Source organism: Rhinichthys klamathensis, unplaced genomic scaffold (assembly GCF_029890125.1).
Source record: "Rhinichthys klamathensis goyatoka isolate OS25496 unplaced genomic scaffold, OSU_Roscu_1.1 h1tg000065l_1, whole genome shotgun sequence".
Classification (NCBI taxonomy): domain Eukaryota; kingdom Metazoa; phylum Chordata; class Actinopteri; order Cypriniformes; family Leuciscidae; genus Rhinichthys; species Rhinichthys klamathensis.
This window is the reverse complement of record NW_026606608.1, coordinates 1,704,566-1,728,605: the sequence shown is the minus strand read 5'-3', so window position 1 is coordinate 1,728,605 and position 24,040 is coordinate 1,704,566. Positions and strand designations below refer to the sequence as shown.

The 24,040-nt window shown below is 39.9% G+C and overlaps 2 protein-coding genes across 3 annotated transcripts in view; one reads left to right on the top strand and one right to left on the bottom strand.

Moving 5' to 3' along the window:
* Nucleotides 1-24,040, top strand: part of proza (protein Z, vitamin K-dependent plasma glycoprotein a) — a 57,471-nt gene that overhangs the window by 27,334 nt on the left and 6,097 nt on the right. For both annotated transcript variants that reach the window (XM_056249974.1, XM_056249973.1), the window contains 2 exons: nt 1,999-2,113; nt 3,008-3,333. In XM_056249974.1, the coding sequence (XP_056105949.1) occupies nt 1,999-2,113; nt 3,008-3,333 (441 nt within the window). The remainder of the gene's footprint in view (nt 1-1,998; nt 2,114-3,007; nt 3,334-24,040) is intronic.
* LOC130084506 (uncharacterized) lies at nt 7,756-10,382 on the bottom strand. The gene is made up of 3 exons (XM_056249972.1): nt 9,230-10,382; nt 8,742-9,058; nt 7,756-8,598 (listed from the first exon to the last, which is right to left on the bottom strand). Exons 1-3 carry the CDS (start codon nt 10,045-10,047, stop codon nt 8,228-8,230), a joined length of 1,506 nt encoding a protein of 501 aa, XP_056105947.1. The 5' UTR covers nt 10,048-10,382; the 3' UTR covers nt 7,756-8,227.

Here is a 24,040-nt window from a genome sequence, read left to right as displayed (position 1 = left end):
CGTTGCCATGGTTACTATCCATAGAGCGCCTGTCATTCACTCGCGGAGCGCTGTCTCCCTTTCTGTTCACCTGAGAGAACCTGCCAAAGCCTCTCCACTGCTTGTTTGGGTGGGTTATTTGCTGGCTGACCAACATCGCACCCCTCCTGTGATCATGGTTTGACTGTAGGCCTATGTGTATTCAGAGCCAGTGAGCAACGGACTTTCAAAATAATAATAAAAAAAAAAACTGCGTTAACGCGCGATAAAAAAATTGTCGGCATTAATTAATAAATGCGTTAACGCGATAATAACGCGTTAACTTGCCCAGCACTAATTTTTATATAGGCTACAGTATAATTGTGCTTCAAATGATAATAAAAAAAAAACTACACCTTATTCTGGTTTAAAAGCATTTACATAATATATATGAATTTATATGGAGCTGATAAAAAGGTGACCTTGAAATTGTAGCGTTAAAGGCGACGCGAGACAAGGAAAAATTTGAGTGCACCTAAATTTTGTGCTGGTGCACCTAAATAAAAAAGTTAGGCGCACCAGTGCAACCAAGGCAAAAAGTTAGTCTGGAGCCCTGTATCTGTTCAAAGGGATGGAAACCGATATTTAAAAAAGCAGCTTTACAGTGATAACAGGAAAATAATGCAACAAAGTTTGTTTCCAGAAGAAAATAGCGTCACAGTCCAGCTTAAGTAAGTTCAGTGATGGTTCATTTCTGTTGTATAAAAAAAAAAAAAAGGTCAATTAGGATTAGGTGCTCTTCGCGTGTTGGATTTTTTTTTTTTTTTTTATTAAATAAATGACTATATTTTAGTTTGATAATGTTTTTGATTCAATATTTTGTATTTTTAGGGGATTTTATAGTACTACATTATATTGACGCTGTATTTATAATCCATTTATTCACTTTTTGAGCATAGACCTGAAAATTTAATTTCCAACATAAAATTGTGGTAAATCTTGAATGCTTTAGAGAAACAGACTGAAGTTTGATCTCTTTTTAAAGACGAAACTTGGCAGATTATTGCTGAAGTGAAAAAAGTAAACTTAAAAAAAGTTACAGAATTTTATGTTTATTGTTATGAAAAATGCACAAAAATACTATATTTTTTTTTTAAATGAAATCTATATTTTCAAAATCAAGTTTTACTCTAAAACTGAGAAAATCAAAGCCATAAATCTAAACAAGTCATGTTCCAAATTTAAGGTTGATATCTAAAAAAATTAGCTTTTAGTAAGAGTTTGTTTAGCTGCAGTACCAAAATTCCACTCCTATTCATTTCCAATGCGCTCATTTTTGACCACGAGGAGCACAAGTGCGACTATTTTATTCAGGACCATTTAACCTGTTCGAATCATGTCCATGATTTTTTCGTACCATTCCAATGAAGTTAAAAAAAAAATATTATCCTGTGGCTCCCTCTAGTGGACAACATTAATATCACAGCCTTCATCTTTCAGTTGTTTATTTATAGGTTTATTTATACAGGGACAGTACCAAAAACATGATTCCAGTCGAAAACTGGAAAATATGTATTGCACATTGAGAGTATAGCATAAGCTAATTTACGTCTCATGCCCTAGAAAGGTGCCCTTTTCTAAAAAATAAAAAAATACTAATCATAGAATAAAACTGATGCATCATGTTATTTATACACATACACACACATACCTACCTATTCTAGGTCATTTGACCTGTACCTATTTTAAGGATACTTCCAACCCTGGCATGAATAACTAATTAAAACAAACGTTTATTAAATGTAAATATGCGTACAGTTCTGATTTATTTTAAACCACCGCTTTACCTTCAATGTAAAAGACTTAATTTCACGTACTGCTTTAAACTCACTTAGCAACATGTTCCAGAGTTGGGAGCCCTTTACAGAAAAGGCTCTTTATCACTATAGTATTCACCCATTTTCTGTACGCACACAAAACAATACTTTACTGCACATTTACATGCGGCTGTCACTCATAAGATGTTGTGTGTCTGTGAAGGCGATGCTGCGTCAGGGGTCGAGTGGTTTCTGCAGCGGGGTCGTGTTCAGGGAGAATCTGGTCCTCACCTCAGCCCAGTGTGTGAGAAAGTACAGTGATTTCCAGGTGTCCGTGGGTGAGTTTACATTCACACATACGAAGGCGTCTATGTCTACATTAATCCGGATACATTTGAAAACGTTGTTTCCGTTTATAAACGCTCTCCGTCCACACTGGCGTTTTCAGGCGTTTACTGACGTTTTAGTGTGGATGAGAAGCTTTTGGAAAACGCCTGAAACGCTAAATTCTCCATACAGTACATGCGTAAACCCTCACTGAGATGATCCAGACAGAAAAATAAAGTTATCGCACAATTCTTTAAAATATATACAGTTTTACTCTAAAACTGCAAGAAAATCAAAGCCATAAATCTAAACAAGTTCCAAATTTGAGGCTGATATCTCAAAAAATGAGCTTTCAGTGAGATGTTGTTCGGCTGCAGTACCGAACGCTTCCACTAGAGGAAATTCGTTTTTGACGTTTGACGTTTTTGTGTGTGTTCACATAGCAAGTTTCTTACCATTCCAATAAAGTAAAAAATAAAAATCTTATCTGTGCGGGATTCTTACAAGGCCTTAAAGGTGCTGTATGCAATTTTTTTACTCTACTAAAGCATAAAAATACCATTATATGTTTTCATGTATTGAGGAAACATGCTAAGATCACACACTCGTTTCTCTAAAAAACACTTATACATCCGGTTATTTTACTGTGAAATGTGCGTGTCCAGGCTGGAATGTGTGTTATTGTTTTGGTCTGTGATTCTGCACGTTGGCTATTTTCATTGTGTATTGCGCTCGTTCCTGTTGCGTGAGCTCAAACTGGCGACCCGTGTGAGGAGCGTTGAGTCCGAGGAGGCGGGAGAAACCACGATCTCCCATATTTTGAATTGGAAATACCTATTTCGATGTCCTTCTTGATGACCTATTCTTACAGACTGCCCCTTTAATGTCCGTTCTGTAATCTGCAGGAAAGCGCCTGAGCTCGTTTGAAGCCGGAGAGCAGACTCTCCACGTGAAGCAGGTGCACATCCACCCGCTGTACATCGAGGGCCGGCCGGAGAACGACCTGGCCGTGTTGGAGCTGAGGGAGAGGATCGTCTTCAAGAAGCTGGTTCTCCCAGCGTGCCTCCCGGAGCGGGACTTCTCCGACAGCGTGCTCACGGCCGGAGACCTCATGGGGGTCGTCACCGGCTGGAAGGACGTCTCCGGGGACACCGGCTTCGAGGGGAACCTCTGGCTGAACCACCTGTCCTACGACAAGCTGCCGGTCTGCTCCCAGCGCCACTCCGGACAGGTTTGTGTGGGGATACGTCAGGATTTTATGGAGTTGCAGGGTTTCTCATTTCACAAATTGTTCTCTTATAATCAGGGTTTAAAATTAACAGTGTGGGTAAAAATTAACAGTGGCGGGTAACGCTGTCAAATCACAAGCCCATTTGGCGTGATACTTATTATATGTACTCACTTCGCTGGGGAAGTTTGTGTAAGACAAATCTGCGCAGATTTGAGTCATCATATATTAAATACAGTGTATTTGCACAGAATCTGCACATATCTGGCTTACTCGAACACACTCGTCACTACGCAACAAATAACGGCGCACTTGTTCATTTGCATTGAAGCAATAGCGGAGATTAAAAAGCATTCGGTGAACAGAAAAGACATTTTTATTTTCCAACATCCTACATGTTTTTGATGTTCTTTGGTACAGTATTGATCTGTCCACCTAAAACACATTAACCCTCTGGGGTCGGCGGTCTCGCCGGCGATACCAGCTCACTTTTTTCCTTATCAGTGCAAAAGAGACTCAAATTACTCTGTTGATTTTGATCTTACATATAAGTGTTGTACATCTTTCGATCCTGTTAAGTTTGTATTTTTTTTGTGGAACCTCACAATAAAAACAAAGTGTTATGCTTTTCGCCTAATAAAGAAAAATAATCATGATGCACGTTCTGCGTTCTCTCTGTCAGTGAAGTCCATCCTGAAACGCGTCCGAAAAATGAACTGTAACTCTGCAAATACTCAGTCAAACAGGTATACAGGCACACAGGCATGAAGCCTGAATTATCTTCTTTTAAATGAAGTAATTTATATAAAAAAACAAATTTTCTCATTTTATGTAATCTGTACGAAAAGAGAGAGATGATAGTCGTTCTCGTCTCAGCTCATTAAAGTTAATTTGACCACGCCCACGGAGTGCGCGCTCTATTCAAACACAAAATGCTCTGAGGCGATCCACGCCCACATCAGCTGGATAACCCACCGAAAGAGACTCATATTTACGACGCTGTGAGGAATAATACTATCTTAATAATAATCCTGGAAAAAAAATTACCTCAGAAGTGCAGGTAGTTTCATTTGGAGGAGCAACGGATCCAGCTGAGGAATAGGTACATTCTTTATTTTCAAGTGCTTTGTGCTAATCGCGATATGGAATAGTGTCTGTAAACAAAAAGACTGTTTGAATATAAATCGCATTTTTGTGTGTGAATGAATGAACAGCTTTTACCTAACTATATTCCAATACTGAGATGAGTAAAAATCGACTGAAATATGTTGAAATAAAATATTTTTGTATAAGCAACGTATTAAACTGCAAATTAACATTTATATGTCCTAATCATAAAAACGATATGTTACATATGAAAGACAAGATGTCGTTTTTACTGTAAAATACTGCCACATCAAATAAGCTTGTTTGCTAAGATGTTATTTTAGTGTTTGAATATAGCCTACAATCGAACAAACTAATTAATCCGCAACTGTGAAATATGTATGATAAAATGTATACTTTAGTATATACAAAGAAAGATTACATTTGAAATATAGTTACAATTTTAATTGTTGTTGTAATTGTAACCTTTTTATTAAAATAGCAAAAATATATGTAGGCTACATATAAATAAATCTTAGGTAAATCTTAAAAGCTCAATATAAGCCTCCTCTTTAAATTATTTGTATTGTGTTTTATTAGTGACACATTTGGGATATATTCCCAATTTTTCTGTAAAAACAGTATGAGAATTAACTGCACAATTACTAGAAATGTTTACATTTGATATTATACAATTTGCAAGCACAATTTGAAAAATAAATAAATAATTGGAACTGTGAATCAATTTTGTATTATATAGGCATATATATATATATATAGTAGGGGTGGAACGGTACACAGAAGTCACGGTTCGGTTCATACCTCGGTTCAGACATCACGGTTCGGTACGATTTCGGTACAATGGAGGGAAAAGCAAAACAAAAATGCAGAAGGCATTGTATTTTTTAAATAAGTTTTATTAATAAAGGCATAGAACCAGTTTATTTGTAGTGCACTGACAATAGTTTTATATATTTATGTTATTAATTAAATTAATAAAAAGACAAAAAGACCTTGCGATATGTTTGGTAATTGTACTATTAATTTAAAATTATTTTGCTATATTTCAGATCAATATATTTGTTTTCCTTAATTTTAATTAACATTATTAATTGACAATGTAACATTATTCTCTTCTGAATTATAAATAATTGATTTCTGTATAAAATAATACTACCATTAAAAACACATTCGATTTTCTTTTTTTAATCAATGTAGAATGTGTGAGATTAGTGCTCCGAGGACAAGAAATGGAAACCAATGCAATATGATGAATGTCCAAAAGATGGGACCCACAGACTGTTTTGAAATAGAGTCGGATAAATATGTTTTGCTTTTAAAACAGTGTGTGTGTGTGTGAGATTTTGGTTGGGTGACAGTTGTAGGTTACAGTTTGACAAGAGTTTACAGTGTGACAAAAGCACAATGTTGTGTTTTATTGCGAGTGTACACAAATATAAGTAAACACTTTGCAGGTTTAATGATGAACAAAATGACGGAGTATGTTTTTTATGTTTCCACTGTTCTCTCTCTCTCTCTCTCTCTCTCTCTCTCTCTCTCTCTCTCTCTCTCTCTGCGAGAGCGTCAAATTCGCGTCTAGTTCGACGCTAGTCCAAAGCGAATAGGACGCGCGTATAAAGCCAACGTTTGAACGTTTGAATCCAACGATGGTACAGATTATGTGTCCCTAAAGAACCCGCGTATCTAACAGTAGTTCCGCATTACATTAATTAATTTGCACGTGAGTTTTATTTATTTTTATACCGTGTATTCTCCGTGTAAATTCGTGCACCGAACCGTGACCCCCGTACCGTTTCGGTTCGATACGAATACATGTACCGTTCCACCCCTTAATATATATATATATATTATCATTACATTCTTGTGGCTCAGTGACACACCTGAATGAAAGGGTCATTAGTATGCAGCCCCATTATGCGCTCATTATGCGGGCCCATTGTCTTCTCAGGTGTGAATCACAGCAGGTCACACCCCTGCGCATATTGCCTTTCCAAACAAAAAGTGTCATTTTTAAATTTAAACCAATCTATTGTTTTATGTGAATGATAAGGCAGGATGATTTTCAGATCATTTTGAAGAAAAAACTCAAGGCGACAACATCCATTAGTCAAAAGTCTTGTGGACAGATATTTAGTATGTGTTTTGTGGCCTTATTTCAGAAACTTTAAGTTTTAGTTTTTTCAATAACCACTAGGGGTGTAACGGTACATGTATTCGTATTGAACCGTTTCGGTTCGAGGCTTCCGGTTCGGTACGCATACAAACCGAACGATTCCTTGGACCATTTTTCTTGCCGACAAAATTCGCGCTGGCGCGATCACCACAACGTTGCGCAACATCAAATGGCAAACGTAATGAAAGCTGAACGAAACTGCGCTACTCATTATATTGTGCTTCACGGATCGTTTGACCAGCAACATCTGTGCAGCGCGAGCCGATCTCGATCAAGCGACACTGTTACAACACAGCGCTAAGAGATCCAGTAAAGAAAACATTTTAATTCGCCACTGAAGTAATAACAGCACTGCGAGATCTAGTGAGAAGCATTCACATTTCTCCGTTATTAACCGTAGATCTCTAGATCAAACAGCGCTGACGTGGAAACCAGGAGAAACATTGTGCCGTGAATGAACTAGTAATACTTTACGTCCACAGACCAGCAACATTCACCATGGATTTAATATAGTAGGCTAACACTAACTGTAACCAGTTTGGCTGGAATAGTGAACTGCTTTCAAGTACTTCACACATCTTTTTCCAGCTCTTCAAAACTCAAATAATATATAAATAAATATATATATATTTAAATGTTATTTTTAATGTGATGACCAAAACATTATTTGTTCATCCTTCAAAGTTGACCCCATTTATAAACCTGAAAGTTTCAAGATGTAGGAAAACTCAGTTATTTAAAAATATTTTTTTCTTTTAACAAATAAGAAATTTCTCTGGCATTTCTTTCTTTTTGCTGTATCGAAAACGTACCGAACCGTGACTTTAAAACCGAGGTACATACCGAACCGTGATTTTTGTGTACCGTTACACCCCTAATAACCAGAGGCGGACAGAGTACACAGCTTCGTTACTTGAGTAAAAGTACAGATACCCCTTGCTAAATTTTACTCAAGTACAAGTAAAAGTACTACAGTCAGATGTCTACTTAAGTAAAAGTACGGAAGTACTTGTTTTTAAAAGTACTTGAGTATCAAGAGTACAAGAGTAAATTTTCTAAATATTGCATTACTACTGCCACAGTGCTTACATTTATGTACAGAAATGTCCTACACATGGAGTTATGAAAAATGTTAATACCTTGGAGAATGTAAAAGGAATTGAAAGTAAAATCAAGTCATTTTCATCTTTTTACCATGTTGCTTTATTTAACATTTCTCACAAGGCAGTAGCACAATGGCAACGCTCTGACAAACCTCTGCTAGAGCTTGAATGGATTTTTTGCACCCACATTTGAACCTGACTGTGTTAAACACACCGCATACTAAAGAACATCAAACCAAATGCTCGGCTTACATTAATGTGTAATATCAGAAAAGAACTTTCAGCTAACAATTGTGTGTACATGTGAGTTTCATCAATGAAATCAATAAACCTAAACCAGCAAAGGAGGCAATATAGCAATGTCCTGAGTGACACACCTCTGAACCTGACAGTGTTATACACGCAGCATAGAGCAAAGAAGAGAAAATAATAATGATTAAAGAAAATCAGGCAATCAGCTGATCACAATCTGTGTGTGTGTGTGTGTGTGTGTGTGTGTGTACAGGACTTCAATTCAATCAAATGTCATGAAGTCCTTGTTCAACTTGAGAAGAAGTTGGTTCTCAAAATTCTGTGAATGAATTGATCCCCTTCTTGGGGTGAAAAGCAAACCTGCTATGCTAAAAAGCCGTTCACACGCTGCTGAAGCTGGAAGGGCTGTGTTGAGCTTTAGTGAGAGGTTACGCACAGCTGGATAGGGGGCCAGTGTATTCACTCCTTCAGCTGTAGCGGATAGGTATCCATCAAGTTGCTTACTTATCTCATGGGAATGCGTCTGCTTGACATTGGTGAAGAAGTCATCTTCATCAGAAGAGGTTGATGTGGTATCAGGAGACCGAAGACCTTCATCGTGTTCTGGCAGATGTTCCTTGATGTAACTAAGACCTTGATTAGAAACACAGAATCACACCAACAAACTCATATTTTTGTTATTATTACTCTAAGTAAACAACTGCATAGAAGCATTGTTGGATGTAAAGGTTTTTGAAAAAAACAAGCGAACAAACAAAAAAAAATATTTTCCTTACCAAGCTGTAGGACTGTGTCATTGCTGGTCCAGGAGGTTTTGAACCTTGGAACGAGAATGGCTGCTGCAATTAGCTCTGGCTCTGACATCATGCTCTCAAACCGCTTCCTCAAACCTTCAAGAAGAGCATCAACAAGAGGCTTGCAAAATCTGAGTGACGGTCTGGACTTTTCAAGCTTGGTTGTGAGGGTGGTGATTGTCGGGAGCAGCCAGCCCATCTGAACGTTGACTTCTCCTTGTAGTATGTTCAAGGACTTCGCAACTGGACTCATGGTGGTGACATATTCCCCTAAAAAGGCTATGTCAGCCGGACTGTACCTAATAGAAACAGAAGAAAATAAACAAACACATATTTCAACAAAATGTAAACAGAACCACTGTACAATGCTGGACATGTATTTATTTGTTTATGTACCTACAGCAGATAATGTGGTAAGCATTACTCTAACAAAATAAGAACACAATTATACATTAACATAAGCTACTTACATTGGAACATTGAGTGCAGCACAGACCGTTCTCACAGACCCCTCTCCTTGGTCTCTAATGATTCTGACCACACGTTCCACGGCCATGAAAGAGGAGTTCCATCGAGTTGAATTAGGCTGTACCAAGTGAAGCTTACAGTGTTCCTCTATAAGCTCTGCATTTTGAGGAGACCTTGATGCTTTATTCCAGAGTGCCTGGCACTTAGAAAAGGCTGATCTGGACAATTTCTTGTAAGCTTCTGTCTTATTAGCCCGATCAACATCGACTGTGGAAACTAAATTTAGTGTGTGGCATGCACACCGATGATGTTTCGGCAGCTGATACTGAAGACCATCATCTTCCTCCAGAATGGCTTCCACATCGATGAATTCCACCTCCTCTTCACCATCAGATGCATCACAATCTTCTCCTACTACTACTTCTTCGATTGTGCCTTCTGCAACTAACTCTTCATTGTTATTCTCATCCTGCTGACCAAAGACACGGAACGCTTTGACGAAATTCGACCCGTTGTCTGTTGTAGTTCTAACAACCTTTAGACTTATTTCATACTCTGCATGAATGTCGGTCAAAACAGCTGCCAAGGCATTGAATGTGTGGGAGCCCCTTAGTTGACGGCAAGCAAGGGCAACTGAACGGCGTTCAAAACTGCAAGGATCGAGCCAGTGGGCTGTTACACCTATAAAGCTCCTTCTCCTGGCCGTCCAACAATCAGTAGTGGTGGCAATGTATGGTACCATTTTCATTTTGTTCTTGAGACGTTCTTTCATTTTAGATGTAGCTGAATCAATCTTGCGCCGCACAGTTGTGCGGGACATGACGGCACTACTCGGTTGTAATTCTACAATAAGGTCTTGGAAGGATGGTTTCTCAACCAGGGAGAAGGGCTGGAGACCTTGAACGATGAAGCGGAGGATAGCCCGATCAACCGTCTTTTGAGACACCTGCTTGGTCTCCAGCAGCTTCAGTTGCTTCGCCTTGAAGCCTGTTCCACCTTCTGATGGCCTCTTGCAGGCTGTTGAAGTCAGTTGACAGTATTCCTCCAGATGCGTCTCATGCCTTCTCTGTAAAACACAGTATAATATTTCAGTTGACACTATAATAAACTAATAAATATTAGAAAAGATACCCAGGCTGTTCTCTCATGTAGTCTACATAGCAGTATTATTAACCCTCTGGTCCTCTTCGTTTAGGGGTCACACATGGCTTCTTCCCGTTCTAAAGTGACCGAAGCCTTTTTTTTTTTTTTTTTCAGGAAAACCAATGTAATATATATTCTTGTTCAATAATATTTTTTTATTCTTATTTAGAATTTTTTTAAGATTTCTATGTTACTATGCAATGATTATAACATTTTTATGAGCTATTTTTTTCATTAGAATTGATATATATTTTAGTTTAAAAAATGTTTAATAAATGCAATATTCGCCTTTTTTTTAGACATGATTTCTCCATTTTATTGGTTTTTTTTATTTTTTATATATATTTAGACATTCTAAAAGACTACTTTTTAATATTTTTAGATATTTCTGTTAGATAAGTATCAGGTTTTGCATTGTGATTACAACCAACCATAACATTTGGTTAGAAAGGGAACACAACAATGCAAGCATTTTTGTTAGTCAGTATTTGATAATTAAAAACTCTAACAAAATAAGGGATGGATAGTAATAATTCAAAACACTTTATACAGACATTTTGCAATTAATTGGTATTTTATTCAGTTTAATTCTATAAATGGTAATAAAACTTCAGAAGGGAACAGCAATTATGATCTAACAGTAAAAACATAATAAAATAACATAACAGCAAACAATCATTATCAAACTGAAGGTTAAAAAAGAGGAATAAATGTAATATTAATAATAAATATTATTTTAACTATATACATACAAACTGTAATTATTTTATGTATTGTTGCATCGCAACAGATATCAGGAACACCTATTATGCTAAAATAATAGCAAACACAATAATGTTTGTGTGTGTGTGTGTGTGTCTGTGCGTGCATTTTTGACCGAAGAAGACCAGAGGGTTATTTATGAAGTGCTGGTTGTTCATAATTTTCCAATGGCTCCAGACTAACTTTTTAAATCGGTTTTACTTGTGCAACTAACTTTAATTTACGTGGACCAGCAAAGTATTTAGGTGCTTCTGACATTCTAACAAGTGCTGCAATATTAGGTCAGGCAAATACAAGACTTTGGATAACATATCTCTCATGTATTTAAATACAATTGTAGGCTAACGTTACAGCAATTTTGTATGGTATAACAAGACAGGTATAAGTACACTCAAGAGCGTTCCCCCACTTGAATAGGCATTTAAGACGTAACGTTACAGTTCTACAAACACTATTGTAATCCTGTCTAGGCCAGCTGAACTGTTATTTAAAAAATAATAATAATAGCCCCTGCCTCTAGTTATTCGCTCTGTATGGTACAAAAGACGTTTCGTACTCGAGCTCAGACTAGGAAATATATTATTTAAATATTTTATTTAAATAAAATATGCTCTCTCTATTTGTCAGGGGCATCAAAACATGAATCTGAAAGGACCTCAGTTGATTATCTATGTTACACGATTAGCTTGCCTCGGCTTATGCTATTGTCAGGCCAAAGTTAGCCATCTGAATGTCTAGCTACAGCTGGCAAATTGGCGGGTGCATGTGGCTTCGACTACTCAAACGTTACGTAACTAACCGAGAATGTAAAAAGCTGCATTATCGCACCTAGCCAATCATTTAGTGCACTTTTGTAGCTAGTAGAATCTAGCTTAGAAATGTAAGGAAGTTTATTTTAATGTACGTACCTTGACATGCTTCCGCAAGTTGGAGGATGAATTTTTGTAGGCAGTGATGAAGTTCTGTTTGGGTAAACACAGCAAACACTTGAAGCGAAAACTATCATTCAATTGTTCCGAAAATTGAAATAGTCGGGCGAGGTGGGGCCACGGGTTGACACATTCCCGGGATGGACCTGCTGCGTCTTCATCCATTGTTCGTCTCTTGTCTAATCTAAATCTGACCATGGAGTTGATTTTGGCGGAAAGCTGAAGGTGATTGCTGATAGGCTGTCCCAATCAGTGGCGCCTGCACAATCCAATCACGTTTGAGAGGGAAACAACAAATTAAGGGTTTCCGAGATTTATTTTATTTTATTTTTTTAGAAGAATTTTTTTTTTTTTTTTACTCACGGTTATGGATAGAAATGTAGCGGAGTAAAGAGTACAATATTTACCTCTCAAATGTACTTGAGTAAAGTCATGAGTACTCCCCAAAAATTATACTCGAGTAAAGTACAGATCCCTCAAAATTGTACTTAAGTACTGTACTCAAGTAAATGTACTCCGTTACTGTCCGGCTCTGCTAATAACCACACATAAACAATATTCTCTCAAAAATACAAACATGTACATACATGTTGATAACATATTATGGTAGCCCTTTTTGTGCTAAATAGAGTGTAATTACACCTTTGCCAGTAATTTGTTTATAAGCAACTGAAAAAAGCACAAATGTCAGAGTATGTCAAAACATCTCAAGGACCCCAAAAACACCTTGGACCCCAGAGGGTTAATGGTGATGAGGATGAAAGAGGAGAAGCTGGATGACAGGATTTAGTTTAAATAAGAAATGAATGTATGAAATCCAAATTTTATAATATATATATATATTGGCTAGTAGAAGTTCTGAATGGCCGGTAACTTAAAAATGTTGTAGCCAAATTTGCCGGTGAGTGAAAAAGTTAATTTCAAACCCTGCTTATAATCGTACATTAGTACAATTGTATAATCCAAGCATCATAAAATTTATTCAGTGGTGATGTGAAGGGGGGTGAGGGCTTTTCCTGTTCACTAAAATAATACATTATTATTATGCGTAATTAATATTAATATTTTATCACTTTTGGAGTCCACATAAAAAGGGTGATCTGATATGGTTATGCTGATATGATAATATGATAAATCACGGTAGAGAGCCGCTATTAATGACGTTTGATTTGATAAAACAGTAATGCATTACACCCAACACTTGTTAGAACGCAGACAAGTCATTAATTACAGTAGTTTAATTCATTTTCCCTTGCAAAAGTAATCTCTTACTTTTTGTGTAATTTAATTTCAGTTACTTCTAATACTGTACAGACTATAGAACAATTTTTCAATTTCTCAAAAAAGTCACTGATAATCACACCCCCATTAAGAAAATGATGATTAGGAATTATAGACCATCCTGGATTGATAATGAATTAAAAGATTATATGACTCAAAGAGATGAGGCTAAGAAAACAGCACAATAAACTGGAAGTATAACTGATAGACCGAAAAATTGTAAACTGAGGAATTATGCGACAAAACTTAATCAAAAGATAAAGAAACAATATTATGTGCTACAGTTAAATAGGAAAATTAATGATGGGAAAGAGTTTTGGCACACAGTAAATAGTATAATGGGAAAACATTTACACAACCTACTTTGATCGACTGTGGCGGTATGTTTATTACAAAACCCAAAGAAATTGCTAATTATTTGAATAATTATTTTGGTAGCAAGCAAGGTATATAAATCGAGGAAAGAATTATCATATGGAACAGTCAACAACTTGACCATTTTTTAACATAAAAAATATATGAGGCGTAAACATTGTCTTTTGAGTTCAGTTAATTAGAAGTAGAAATGGTTAATAAGTTAATAAAGTCTATGTGTAAGGGTAAACAATCAGGGATAGATAATATAGATGACAAATTGATTCGAATTTCCATAGATTATGTTGCGGCTCCAATGTGTCATGTATTAAATGCAAAGCCTTACAAGGCTTACAAGGTAAGATCTTAGAGACGGCAGTATTTGATCAAATACAAGGTTACTTCTCAGAAAATAATCTGACAACAGAAGCTTAAGAAAGGGACACTCCACATGCACAGCTCTAGCACAGATGACGGACGACTGGTTCAGGGATTTGGATAATTAAATGATATGTGGAGCGGTCTCATTAGATTTTACAGCAGCGTTTGATCTTATTGATCACAAGCTTCTTCTGGACAAGTTGTAGTGTTATGGATTTAGACCTTCAGCAGTTGCTTGGATGGAAAGTTAATTAGTAAATAGATCGCAAAGAGTATTTTTTAATGGAAGCTATTCAGGACCACTCAATCTTTACTAACGATTTGCCTCTCGTTTTAAAAAGTGCTAAATTAACAATGTATGCAGATGATATTACAGTATAAGCGGTATAATCTGCTGAATTGACTGCCATCTTGAAAGAGGAGTTTGACACTATAGGAAAGTGGATTTTAGAAAACAAACTGATACTTAATACATTTAAAACCAAGAGTATAGTATTTTGGTTCAAAGCATTCTTTAGGGTTTGAACGAGAGCTTAGACTATACATAAATAAAACACTTATTCAGCAAGTGAAGGAAACTAAGTTATTGGGTATCACCCTTGACAATACATAGTCTTGGTCAAACCATATTAACAACCCGGTCGATTAAATGGGTAAGGTGTTGGCTGTAGTAAGGCGATGCAGTGAACATTTTACATCGGATATAATGAAAATGGTGTTAGGTACTCTTGTCTTTTCACAGCTGGACTATTGCCAGATCATTCGGGCTAATGCCACCAAAAAAGATTCAAGTAAACTCCAGCTAGTACAGAACAAGACTTGCTCTACAATGTCCATATGGCACACATATTAACAGCATGCATCTGCATCTTAATTGGTTAAGAAGACTGGGTGACTGGAAGGTTTTACAGTATAAAATCCCATTGGATCGGTACAATCAATTAAAATGCGATTTAGAGGCGTACACTCATATCTTTCTGGGAGAATTAGGACATGTTATGCAGTTTCAGTTTCCGGTTTCCGGTGAGAGTACGCTGTGCGCGCTTTGCTGCCGCTTCTCGCTTGAACTTTTTGTTGTTGTTTGTTTGTTTTCGCGTCTACTGTGACATCTTCCTTGCTGAACTGCTGAACTGAACTTGCTGAACTGTCGTTTGCCTGGACTGTATTATTGTAATTTCCCTGTGGATTTTACTTTGGATATCGCGCGGATACTGATGACTTTCCAACTCATCACTGGCACTCATCCAACTCACACTGCTCTGTCTGTTTGCTGATCTTCGCGCTACCCCACTGTACCTTCTATGTAGGTGGCTGTGTGGATTACCACATCTCCTCCCGGTGTCGGCCGAATCCTTCCTGCACTGTCGCTGGAACATTGTTGCTTTGCCACTGCCGTATCAATCCGTGGATTAATGTTACAAACTTTGCTACAAACTTGCTCCTCCAGTTCTGTTTGCCACTGTCCGGCACGCCTGCTCTTCCCCTGCATGAGCTCTCTTCCTATCTCCCCTCACAGTGACTGCTACAGAGGTGAGTGTGTTTCTACCCGCTTGCCTCTTTGTTGTCCTCAATCTGTTCAGTGGTTGGCGTATTAAACTGCGCTGATTACATTGCGGACTGGGTTGTGTTGTGAGCCTGGTTGGCTAACATGTAGTATTAGCGTGGTGTTGCTGTGTCACTTGTGGTAACTTTACTGTGTCGATGTCATGTTTCCCGCTGGCAGCTCGATTAATGTCCTCGCAACTCGCCTTATGCTGTGCTTGTGTGTTTTTTGTAACTTGGAAATGGAGCCAGTTTACACCTCTGCTGCTCTCAAACTTTATCGCTGCCACGCCCCCCTAGAACCGGCGCTGTATAAACACTGCTGTTCGCTTGGAATTATTCGGCGTCCACGTTATGTTCATCGCTTCAAAAGACAACCGACTCTTATCTTTGGACATGATGCTCAAATCCCAACTGTTTACACACCCGATCGTTGCCGACGATATCAGCCAAAGATCAGGGGAATTAACTTTGACAACCTTCGTCGCCCTCCTAGGCTGCCTCCTCCTGCCTCGTCATCATGTCAGAACTTTAACATTGCCCACCTAAATGCACGCTCAATCACAAACAAAACGGCCATAATAAACGATATCATTGTGGACAAAAAATGTGACTTGTTTTGTCTCTCAGAGACCTGGCAACAACCCAGTGACTGCATTAATTTAAACATGCTGACCCCCCCTGGCTACTGCTACTTATCCAAACCTAGATCTGTAGGGAGAGGGGGTGGGTTGGCTGTAGTGCACCGCTCAGATCTGACTGTTAAAGAACTTAGGCCATTTGAAGTGACATCCTTTGAATATATTGCTGTGAAGGTTGTTTCTACTCCACCCCTTATACTATTGCTGATCTACCGTCCCCCTAAACCATCTGTACATTTTCTGTCTGAATTGAATGAACTTCTCACTGTTATTTCATCTCTTTGTTCGGCTATGATTATGTTAGGGGATTTTAACATCCATGTGGATATAAATTGTTCTTACACCTCAGAGTTTAACTCTGTATTGAACTGTTTTAGTTTGACACAGCATGTTGACTTTCCAACTCACACTCATGGCCACACTTTGGATCTGCTCTGCTCCACTGGTCTGAATGACATCTCTGTCTCTGGTTCCATCTCTGGTGTTTCTGACCATAAGCTCATTGAATGCCGCTTTCATATGATCACTCCTCCTCCCTCCTCAGAGAAAACAGCTATTACAAGTCGTAACATTGGGTCAATAGACCACAGCATGTTTGCTGCCTCTATACAGGCCTCGCCACTGTCTGACCTTGACGAGCTCTCGTCTGCGGATGACTTGGTTGCTCTGTACAATGGCACCCTGACCAGCCTGCTTGATAGCTTAGCGCCAGTTAGGACTAGACTTGTACCAGCAAATCGTACATGCCCCTGGTTCACCCCTAAGCTCAGGCAACTTAAGGCCGCTGGCCGCCGTCTCGAACGGCTACATAAGAAAACTGGCCTTACAATCCACTCCATGCTTTACACCGAACACACTCAGACGTATAGGGATGCCCTCGATGCTGCCCGCTCAAACTATTATTCATCACTCATAACCTCCTCTATGTCCAGGCCTAAAACCCTGTTCAGGACCTTGGACAAACTCATTAAACCCCCTGTCACTGCCTGTCCTAAGACCCCTGAGCAGTGCCAGGCCTTCTTACACTTCTTTGATGACAAAATTAGCCAAATCTACCAATGCTTCAACCCAAATGCTATCTCTCACTCTTCTTCTCCTTCCTCTCTGGGCCCTCAGCTTTCCCATTTCACTCTTATAGACTCCCTCACTGTCACTGACATTATAAATAAGTCTAACTCCACATCGTGTCAGCTTGACCCTGCCCCCACCCCTCTACTTAAAACTTGCATCACATCCTTATCTGAACCCATTGCATTTATTGTAAACACCTGCCTCAACTCTTGTGTTGTGCCTGCTGCCCTTAAGACTGCTGCAGTCACACCCATTCTCAAAAAAACGGACTGTGACCCCACATCACTATGTAACTACCGCCCTATCTCCAACCTCCCCTTCCTGGCCAAGGTATTGGAAAGAGTGGTGGCCTCACAACTACACACCTTTCTGAATCACCATGACCTGTATGAGCCTTTTCAATCTGGTTTCCGTTCTTGTCACAGTACAGAGACTGCCCTTCTGCGCATCGTTAACGACCTTCTACTGTCTGCTGACTCTGGTTCACTTAACATTCTCATACTCCTTGACCTTAGTGCTGCCTTCGATACCATCAACCACAATGTTCTAATCACCCGTCTGTCTGCTATTGGTGTTTCTGGTACAGCCCTCATTTGGTTCCAGTCTTACCTCTCCAACAGAAAGCAGTTTGTGACGCTTGGTCCTCATCAGTCTTCCAAGTCCCCTGTCACCCGTGGTGTCCCCCAGGGTTCGGTACTTGGGCCCCTCCTCTTTCTCATATACATCCTCCCTATTGGCCCGATCATACGCAGCCACGGTCTTAAATTCCACTGTTATGCAGATGACATCCAACTCTATTTGACCACTCACTCTCCAACTGATTCACCACCGTGCTCCCTCACTGACTGCCTCTCTGACCTAAAATTATGGATGCAAAACAATTTTCTTAAACTCAATACAGATAAAACTGAAATTCTGCTGATTGGCCCTAAAAGCATCCTTTCTAAATCTCCCCGTCTCACTCTCAATATTGATGGTTCATCTGCCCACCCTACCCCTGTTGTCAAAAACCTTGGCATTTTGCTTGACTCCACCCTTAGCTTTGATCCTCATATCAAATCACTCACTAAGACTGCCTTCTTTCACCTCCGCAACATTGCTCGCCTCAAACCCTTCCTCTCTGTTAGTGATGCACACACTTTGGTTAACTGCTTCATTATGTCCCGTCTAGACTACTGCAACTCACTTTTCCTTGGTCTCCCTGTGAAATCACTTCAAAGGTTACAATATATTCAAAACTCGGCAGCCAGACTCCTCACCCATACCAGACGATCAGCACACATCACCCCCATTCTCTACCAACTCCACTGGCTACCAGTTCCATCCCGGATCAAATACAAAGTACTACTACTCACCTTCAAAGCGCTCCATAACCTTGCTCCCCCCTACATCCGCGACCTCCTGATCCCGCACACTCCATCACGCTCACTCAGATCCTCTGACCAAAATCTCTTGGCTATCCCCCGCTCCAGACTTTCCACCCTGGGTGGCAGATCCTTCAGTGTCTTGGCCCCCAAACTCTGGAACAGCCTCCCTCAATCTCTTCGTGACTGTCCTTCACTTTCCCTCTTTAAAGCTCATCTCAAGACCTTTTTGTTTAAGGAACATTTTTCCACACCAAACTCATAGCTTCACACAGATTACTTGTCTTTGTTGTATTGTTTTGGTTGTTTCTGGTGTGTATACTTGTCTTTCCATTATGTAAAGCGACCTTGGGTTTGAGAAAGGCGCTATATAAAATAAACTTATTATTATTATTATTATTACACATATTTCACAAGGCAGAGTTTCACTCCCCAAAGCAAAGACTAATTTCCTCAAACGTACAGTAGTTTGTAGGACAATGAAAACATGGGATTCTCTACCATTGTCATTCATTAGAATAACACAGAAATTAAATTTTAAAAGGCAGGTAAAGCACACTAAGGATTATCATATTAATAGGAGCAGTTAGTTGGGTGTGTTATAAGTGTTAGACCTGTGTTTGTTTAGACATTGATTTTGGACCCTGATTTGTTATTGACCGTATTTTAATGTCGTTTGTGATATTAAATAATGTATGTTTGTATGTGTTGTGTGGACCCCAGGGAGACTAGTCCATCGGTTCCCAACATGGGGGTCGCGGCCCACAAGGGGGCCTCAGCGAGCTCTGTGGGGGGTCGCGTCATATTTTGAAAGGTTTAAGCAATGAGCGCATTAATAAAAGTCCTTAACTTCTTTCTGTTCAAAATGTACAAAATGTATATGAGCGAGTTCATCATGAATCCCTTTGTTTTGTCTTATCCTGAACCACTATGGTACACCTATTATAAGTGTTTACATTGGGACTATTTCACACTGGTTCGGATCGCTGCCGCGGCGGAGTAGCCCAGTACCTGCATGACTCGTTATAGACGTACACAGAGAGATGTAGTTCCGGCTACAATGTTCTTCCGAAACACGCATTATTCTGTTAATAAATGCAGGTTTATTATCGCTCGCTATAGCGCCAAAAGCGTAAAAAATAAAGCCTCACATTGATAAAGCCTCACAAATAACATGCAAGTATTGAGGCCCCAGACAACAGTCATTTAGTAATAGCCTATATTCTTTGTTTTTTTTAGCTACACACCAGTGTGAATATTTTTGTTTTTGCATTTCAAATAGGGCCAATTTATAGGCTTCTCCTAGGCTTACGTTTTTAGATTACAAAGGGCCTACTGATGTTTTTGTTATTGTATTTTCAATATTATAGGCTATTATTTGTGCATAAACACCGTTTGTTTGAAAAAAACAACACATTTTGTCATCATTGCTGCAAGCTTACAAGAGCGATAATATCATTAAATGTGAAGGGGGGCCCTAAAATATTTTCTTGGGAAAAAGGGGGTCTCAGACAAAAAAAGGTTGGGAACCACTGGACTAGTCTGTGCTCTCCGGCATAGCTAATGGGGATCCACACAAATGAACAAAAAAATATATACAACTATAGTGGATTTAACACTCAAATTGACCTTAAAACGTATGTTTTTAATGCAACTTTCTCCCTTTAAATACTTTGGTCAGTTCAAGAACAATTTATACAATTTTATATTATTTATTTAAAAGAATTCAAAGAGCAGTTTCATGTCTGTGTTTTATTCAACTGGTCGAGGTTGATTTGGGATTTAAGAAGTGATTAGAAAAAGTGAATACTTTCCAGAGAGAGTAACCCAATTACACAGTTGAAGATGTAATTAATAATTTAATAAGTAACTGGTTCTCGTGAGTGACACACTTGCAAGCAGAGAGAATGTGTCTCATTTCCTCTCACTTTCAGTACATTCACGGCAATCCATTACATTACACGTTTTAGGTAATCTGACTACTTTTCGATTGCTTTTGTCCTAACTAAGGATGATGTACAATATTGATAAAAAAATACAATGAGAAAGAAAAAATATTCCATTCTTTGTAATCAACAACATGACGTGCATTAAATATTACATTACGTCAGGGTATCCCCGACTGGGGTTCGTGAGTTTAATGAAAAGCTATTAATTAAATCATAAAAAATAAATACAAATAAAAACAAACAAAATAAAATACTTGCTAAAGAAGATTAAAAATATAGATATTGTATTTGTTTACCTGCATGTCATGTGACCATTAACTGAAATCAGAACAGTGAAATTAACTTTACTATAAAATATTGGGGAGCCCCTGCATTGCATGTAAAAATTAAATGATGTGAATTTGTGCATTTTAATGTGTTTGAAAGACAAAAGCCTCCCAGAGACAGTAATTCACGGTTAAACGAATCCGTTAAACAGACCCGGAAGAGCTTCTGAGCGGATATACAGCACAGCATGAGAGCAGTACTGACGCTTTTTTAGAAAGCCATTACTGCCATTGTGAGTAACATGTTGTTATCCAGCTGGGGATCAAACTCGTGTGTGTGTGTGTGTGTGTGTGTGTGTGTGTGTGTGTGTGTGTGTCCTGGATGCTGGAGGAGGTTGGACTCAAGTGCAAAGGAATATGAATGCAATGACACCACAAAAGTCTTTGGCTCTTTACTTCAGAGGGAAAAACAAAACCTCAGCAACAGTGTTAGGCAGCGCTTTAGATGAGTGTGTCTAACTCAATCAAACAACTCCCCTCGGGAGGCAATACACAATAGAGGAGATCCAGAAAGATATTTATCCCAAGAGTCCACAATCCACAAAAAGGTAACAAAAAAATTCAATCCAAGTGCAAAAACAGAAGGAAGTAATAATCTCACACCAAAAATCCGGCAACATGATGTAATCAGGTACTACAGTAGACGAGGAGTTTACCCTGAACTGCTTTTCAGCTCTCCTTGTATATCTCTTATAATATAGAATATCTATATCTCTTATAATATAGAATATATATATATATATATTAGGGCTGTCAGTTAAACGCGTTATTAACGGCGTTAACGCAAACCCATTTTAACGGCGTTAATTTTTTTATCGCGCGATTAACGGTCTTTTTGGCCTAGCAAACTTTGTAGTTCTCTTACGAGAGTATCTCTCGTACTGCGTAATAGCTTACGCTAGGGGAAAAACTCTTTTCCGCGAGATATTGAAGCCAAAAATTATCCTTAATTTTTTATTAATGTAAAACGCTTTGCAGCAGCAAGCAGACATAGGCGAAACAGCTCGCGCGCCTATTGGTTGCTCTGCAGCAAATGCAGCAGCCTATCGAGAGAGACTCTGCGTGACGTAATGACCAATGGGGGCAATTCGCGCCCATATCGTCACGTCCCGCCAGAAGGGGCGTGGTCTCACCCTATAAATATGCTCGTTAGGCTGATACAAGCTGATTTTTACCTCTTCAGCGAAGCACACGCATCGCTGGATCCGGAGTGAGAAGCCGCGCCGTCGAAGCAAGCCTTTCAGCGGGACGAGCTCTGGAGTCGCTGGCCTCGCCGCCTTCAACTGCCGTACCTGCTGCGCTTTCCGGCGTTCTATATCCTTTCATACTCTGTGTGTATTTACTCTGTTGAGAGTGTTTGCTCGCTTACTTGACGCGACTCACACTTCTCTCACAAAAAGAGCTGCGTCTTTTTAAAGATGCCTTCCTGTGGCTCGTGCCGCGCCCCGCTCAGCGATGGAGACCGGCACGTCATCTGTGTTTCCTGCCTGGGTGAGGATCACGCGGCTCTCGCGCTCGCTGACGGCGGATGCCCTCATTGCGAGTTTTTGCCCATGGTGACTCTGAGGACTCGCCTGGCATCATTTTCCGAGCCTTCACCGCAGCCCGCCGTGGTGCCGCGCCGCAAGAAGCGCCGCGCCCAGCGCGCTCCCGAGCTTTCTCCAGCCCGCCAAAGCTCGCCGGTTCGCCCGCCAGCTTCGCCGGCTTCGCTCGAGTCGCTCACTGACGGACAACGGCCGCCGCCTGCCGCCGCGTCCATCCACGAGTTTGACGAACCCACCGAGGCGTGTTCTCTTCTGGCATCCGATAGTGAGGATTGGGCGAGCTCCGTGGATCTCCCCTCCGCTAGGGTTTCCCGCCAGACCACTGGTAAGAGAGCCGGCATTGAGACTGAGCTGATGCGTCTGCTCTCTCAGGCCGTGGGAAGCATCGGCCTCGATTGGGAGGTGCCCGCGCAACAGGCGAGCTCTGTGGACCTCCGCCTTCTGTCCGCGACTCGTCAAGGAAACGGGCCAGCATCAAGACCGCGAGCCCTAAAAACCGCGGCTAGCTTTCTTTACGTTATAAGAAATCTACCCCGCCCCCCATGGGCGTGCGTCACCGGCAAATGAGAAAAGAGTGTGTTTTAGTCCCCGCCGAGGCCGGACTAATCTCCATTTCTCAAACATTTCTCAGCTCCTAGTTTGAGCGGCTGAAAATGTCATTATTGCAGCAATGAGCCTGTTGTATAACACGCACACCTGCATACAAACGGCGACACACACAAAACTGTGATGACGCTCTCTTATCTGCTTGCGCTAGTGTAGTTCTCCCTGTGGCCCAGTGGCAGAACCTGAAGCTTTCACGCGAGAGACCCATGTTCGATCCCGGCTCTCGCAGCAGATAAAAATTTAGTCTCGCCGCGGCCAGACTTCCACCGAAACTTTTCGCTCGTTCAGTTCCAGAAAATGCGACTGTTCCAGTGTATTTTGCAGCAAACAAGCTGGTACCACGGCCCGCTTGCCTGCACATAAAGGCCGTTTCCATGGCGACCCAGAAAAATCATGTAATCATTGTATTTCTGGTTTTCCGGCCACAGCCGATGGTGTTATAAGTGTAATAAAATGCTCACAGCCCAGTGTTCATTTCTACACACAAACACAGCCCGCCACGGTACAGGGCTCGCACAAATGAAATCGACGCATGTCAATTGTGCATTAAATGTAGTGAATGTGCCCACAACCCAGTGCCCACACACACTACCACGGTTTCTGTAAAACGAAACCAACACAAGTCTTCCTAGCCTCCTAGGAAATCGACGGTGTTTCAGTCTCGCCGTGGCCAGACTTCCACTGAAATTTTCGCTTGTTCAGTTCCAGAAAATGTGACTGTTCCAGTGTATTTTGCAGTAAGCAAGCCAGTACCATGCCCGCTTGCCTGCACACAAATGCTGTTCCCACGGCGACCCAGATAAATCACATAAATGGTGTATTTTCTGGTATTCCGGCCACAGCCGATGGTGTTATGAGTGTATTGAAAATGCCTACAACCCAGGGCTCATTTCTACACACAAAACACAGCCCGCAAAAAT

Coding starts and splice junctions, on each gene's coding strand:
- LOC130084506 (XM_056249972.1), bottom strand. CDS start 10,047: ATGTCCCGCACAACTGTGCGGCGCAAGATTGATTCAGCTACATCTAAA. Junction 9,059..9,229: donor GCTGCACTCAATGTTCCAAT/GTAAGTAGCTTA, acceptor TGTTTCTATTAG/GTACAGTCCGGCTGACATAG. Junction 8,599..8,741: donor TGACACAGTCCTACAGCTTG/GTAAGGAAAATA, acceptor TTTCTAATCAAG/GTCTTAGTTACATCAAGGAA.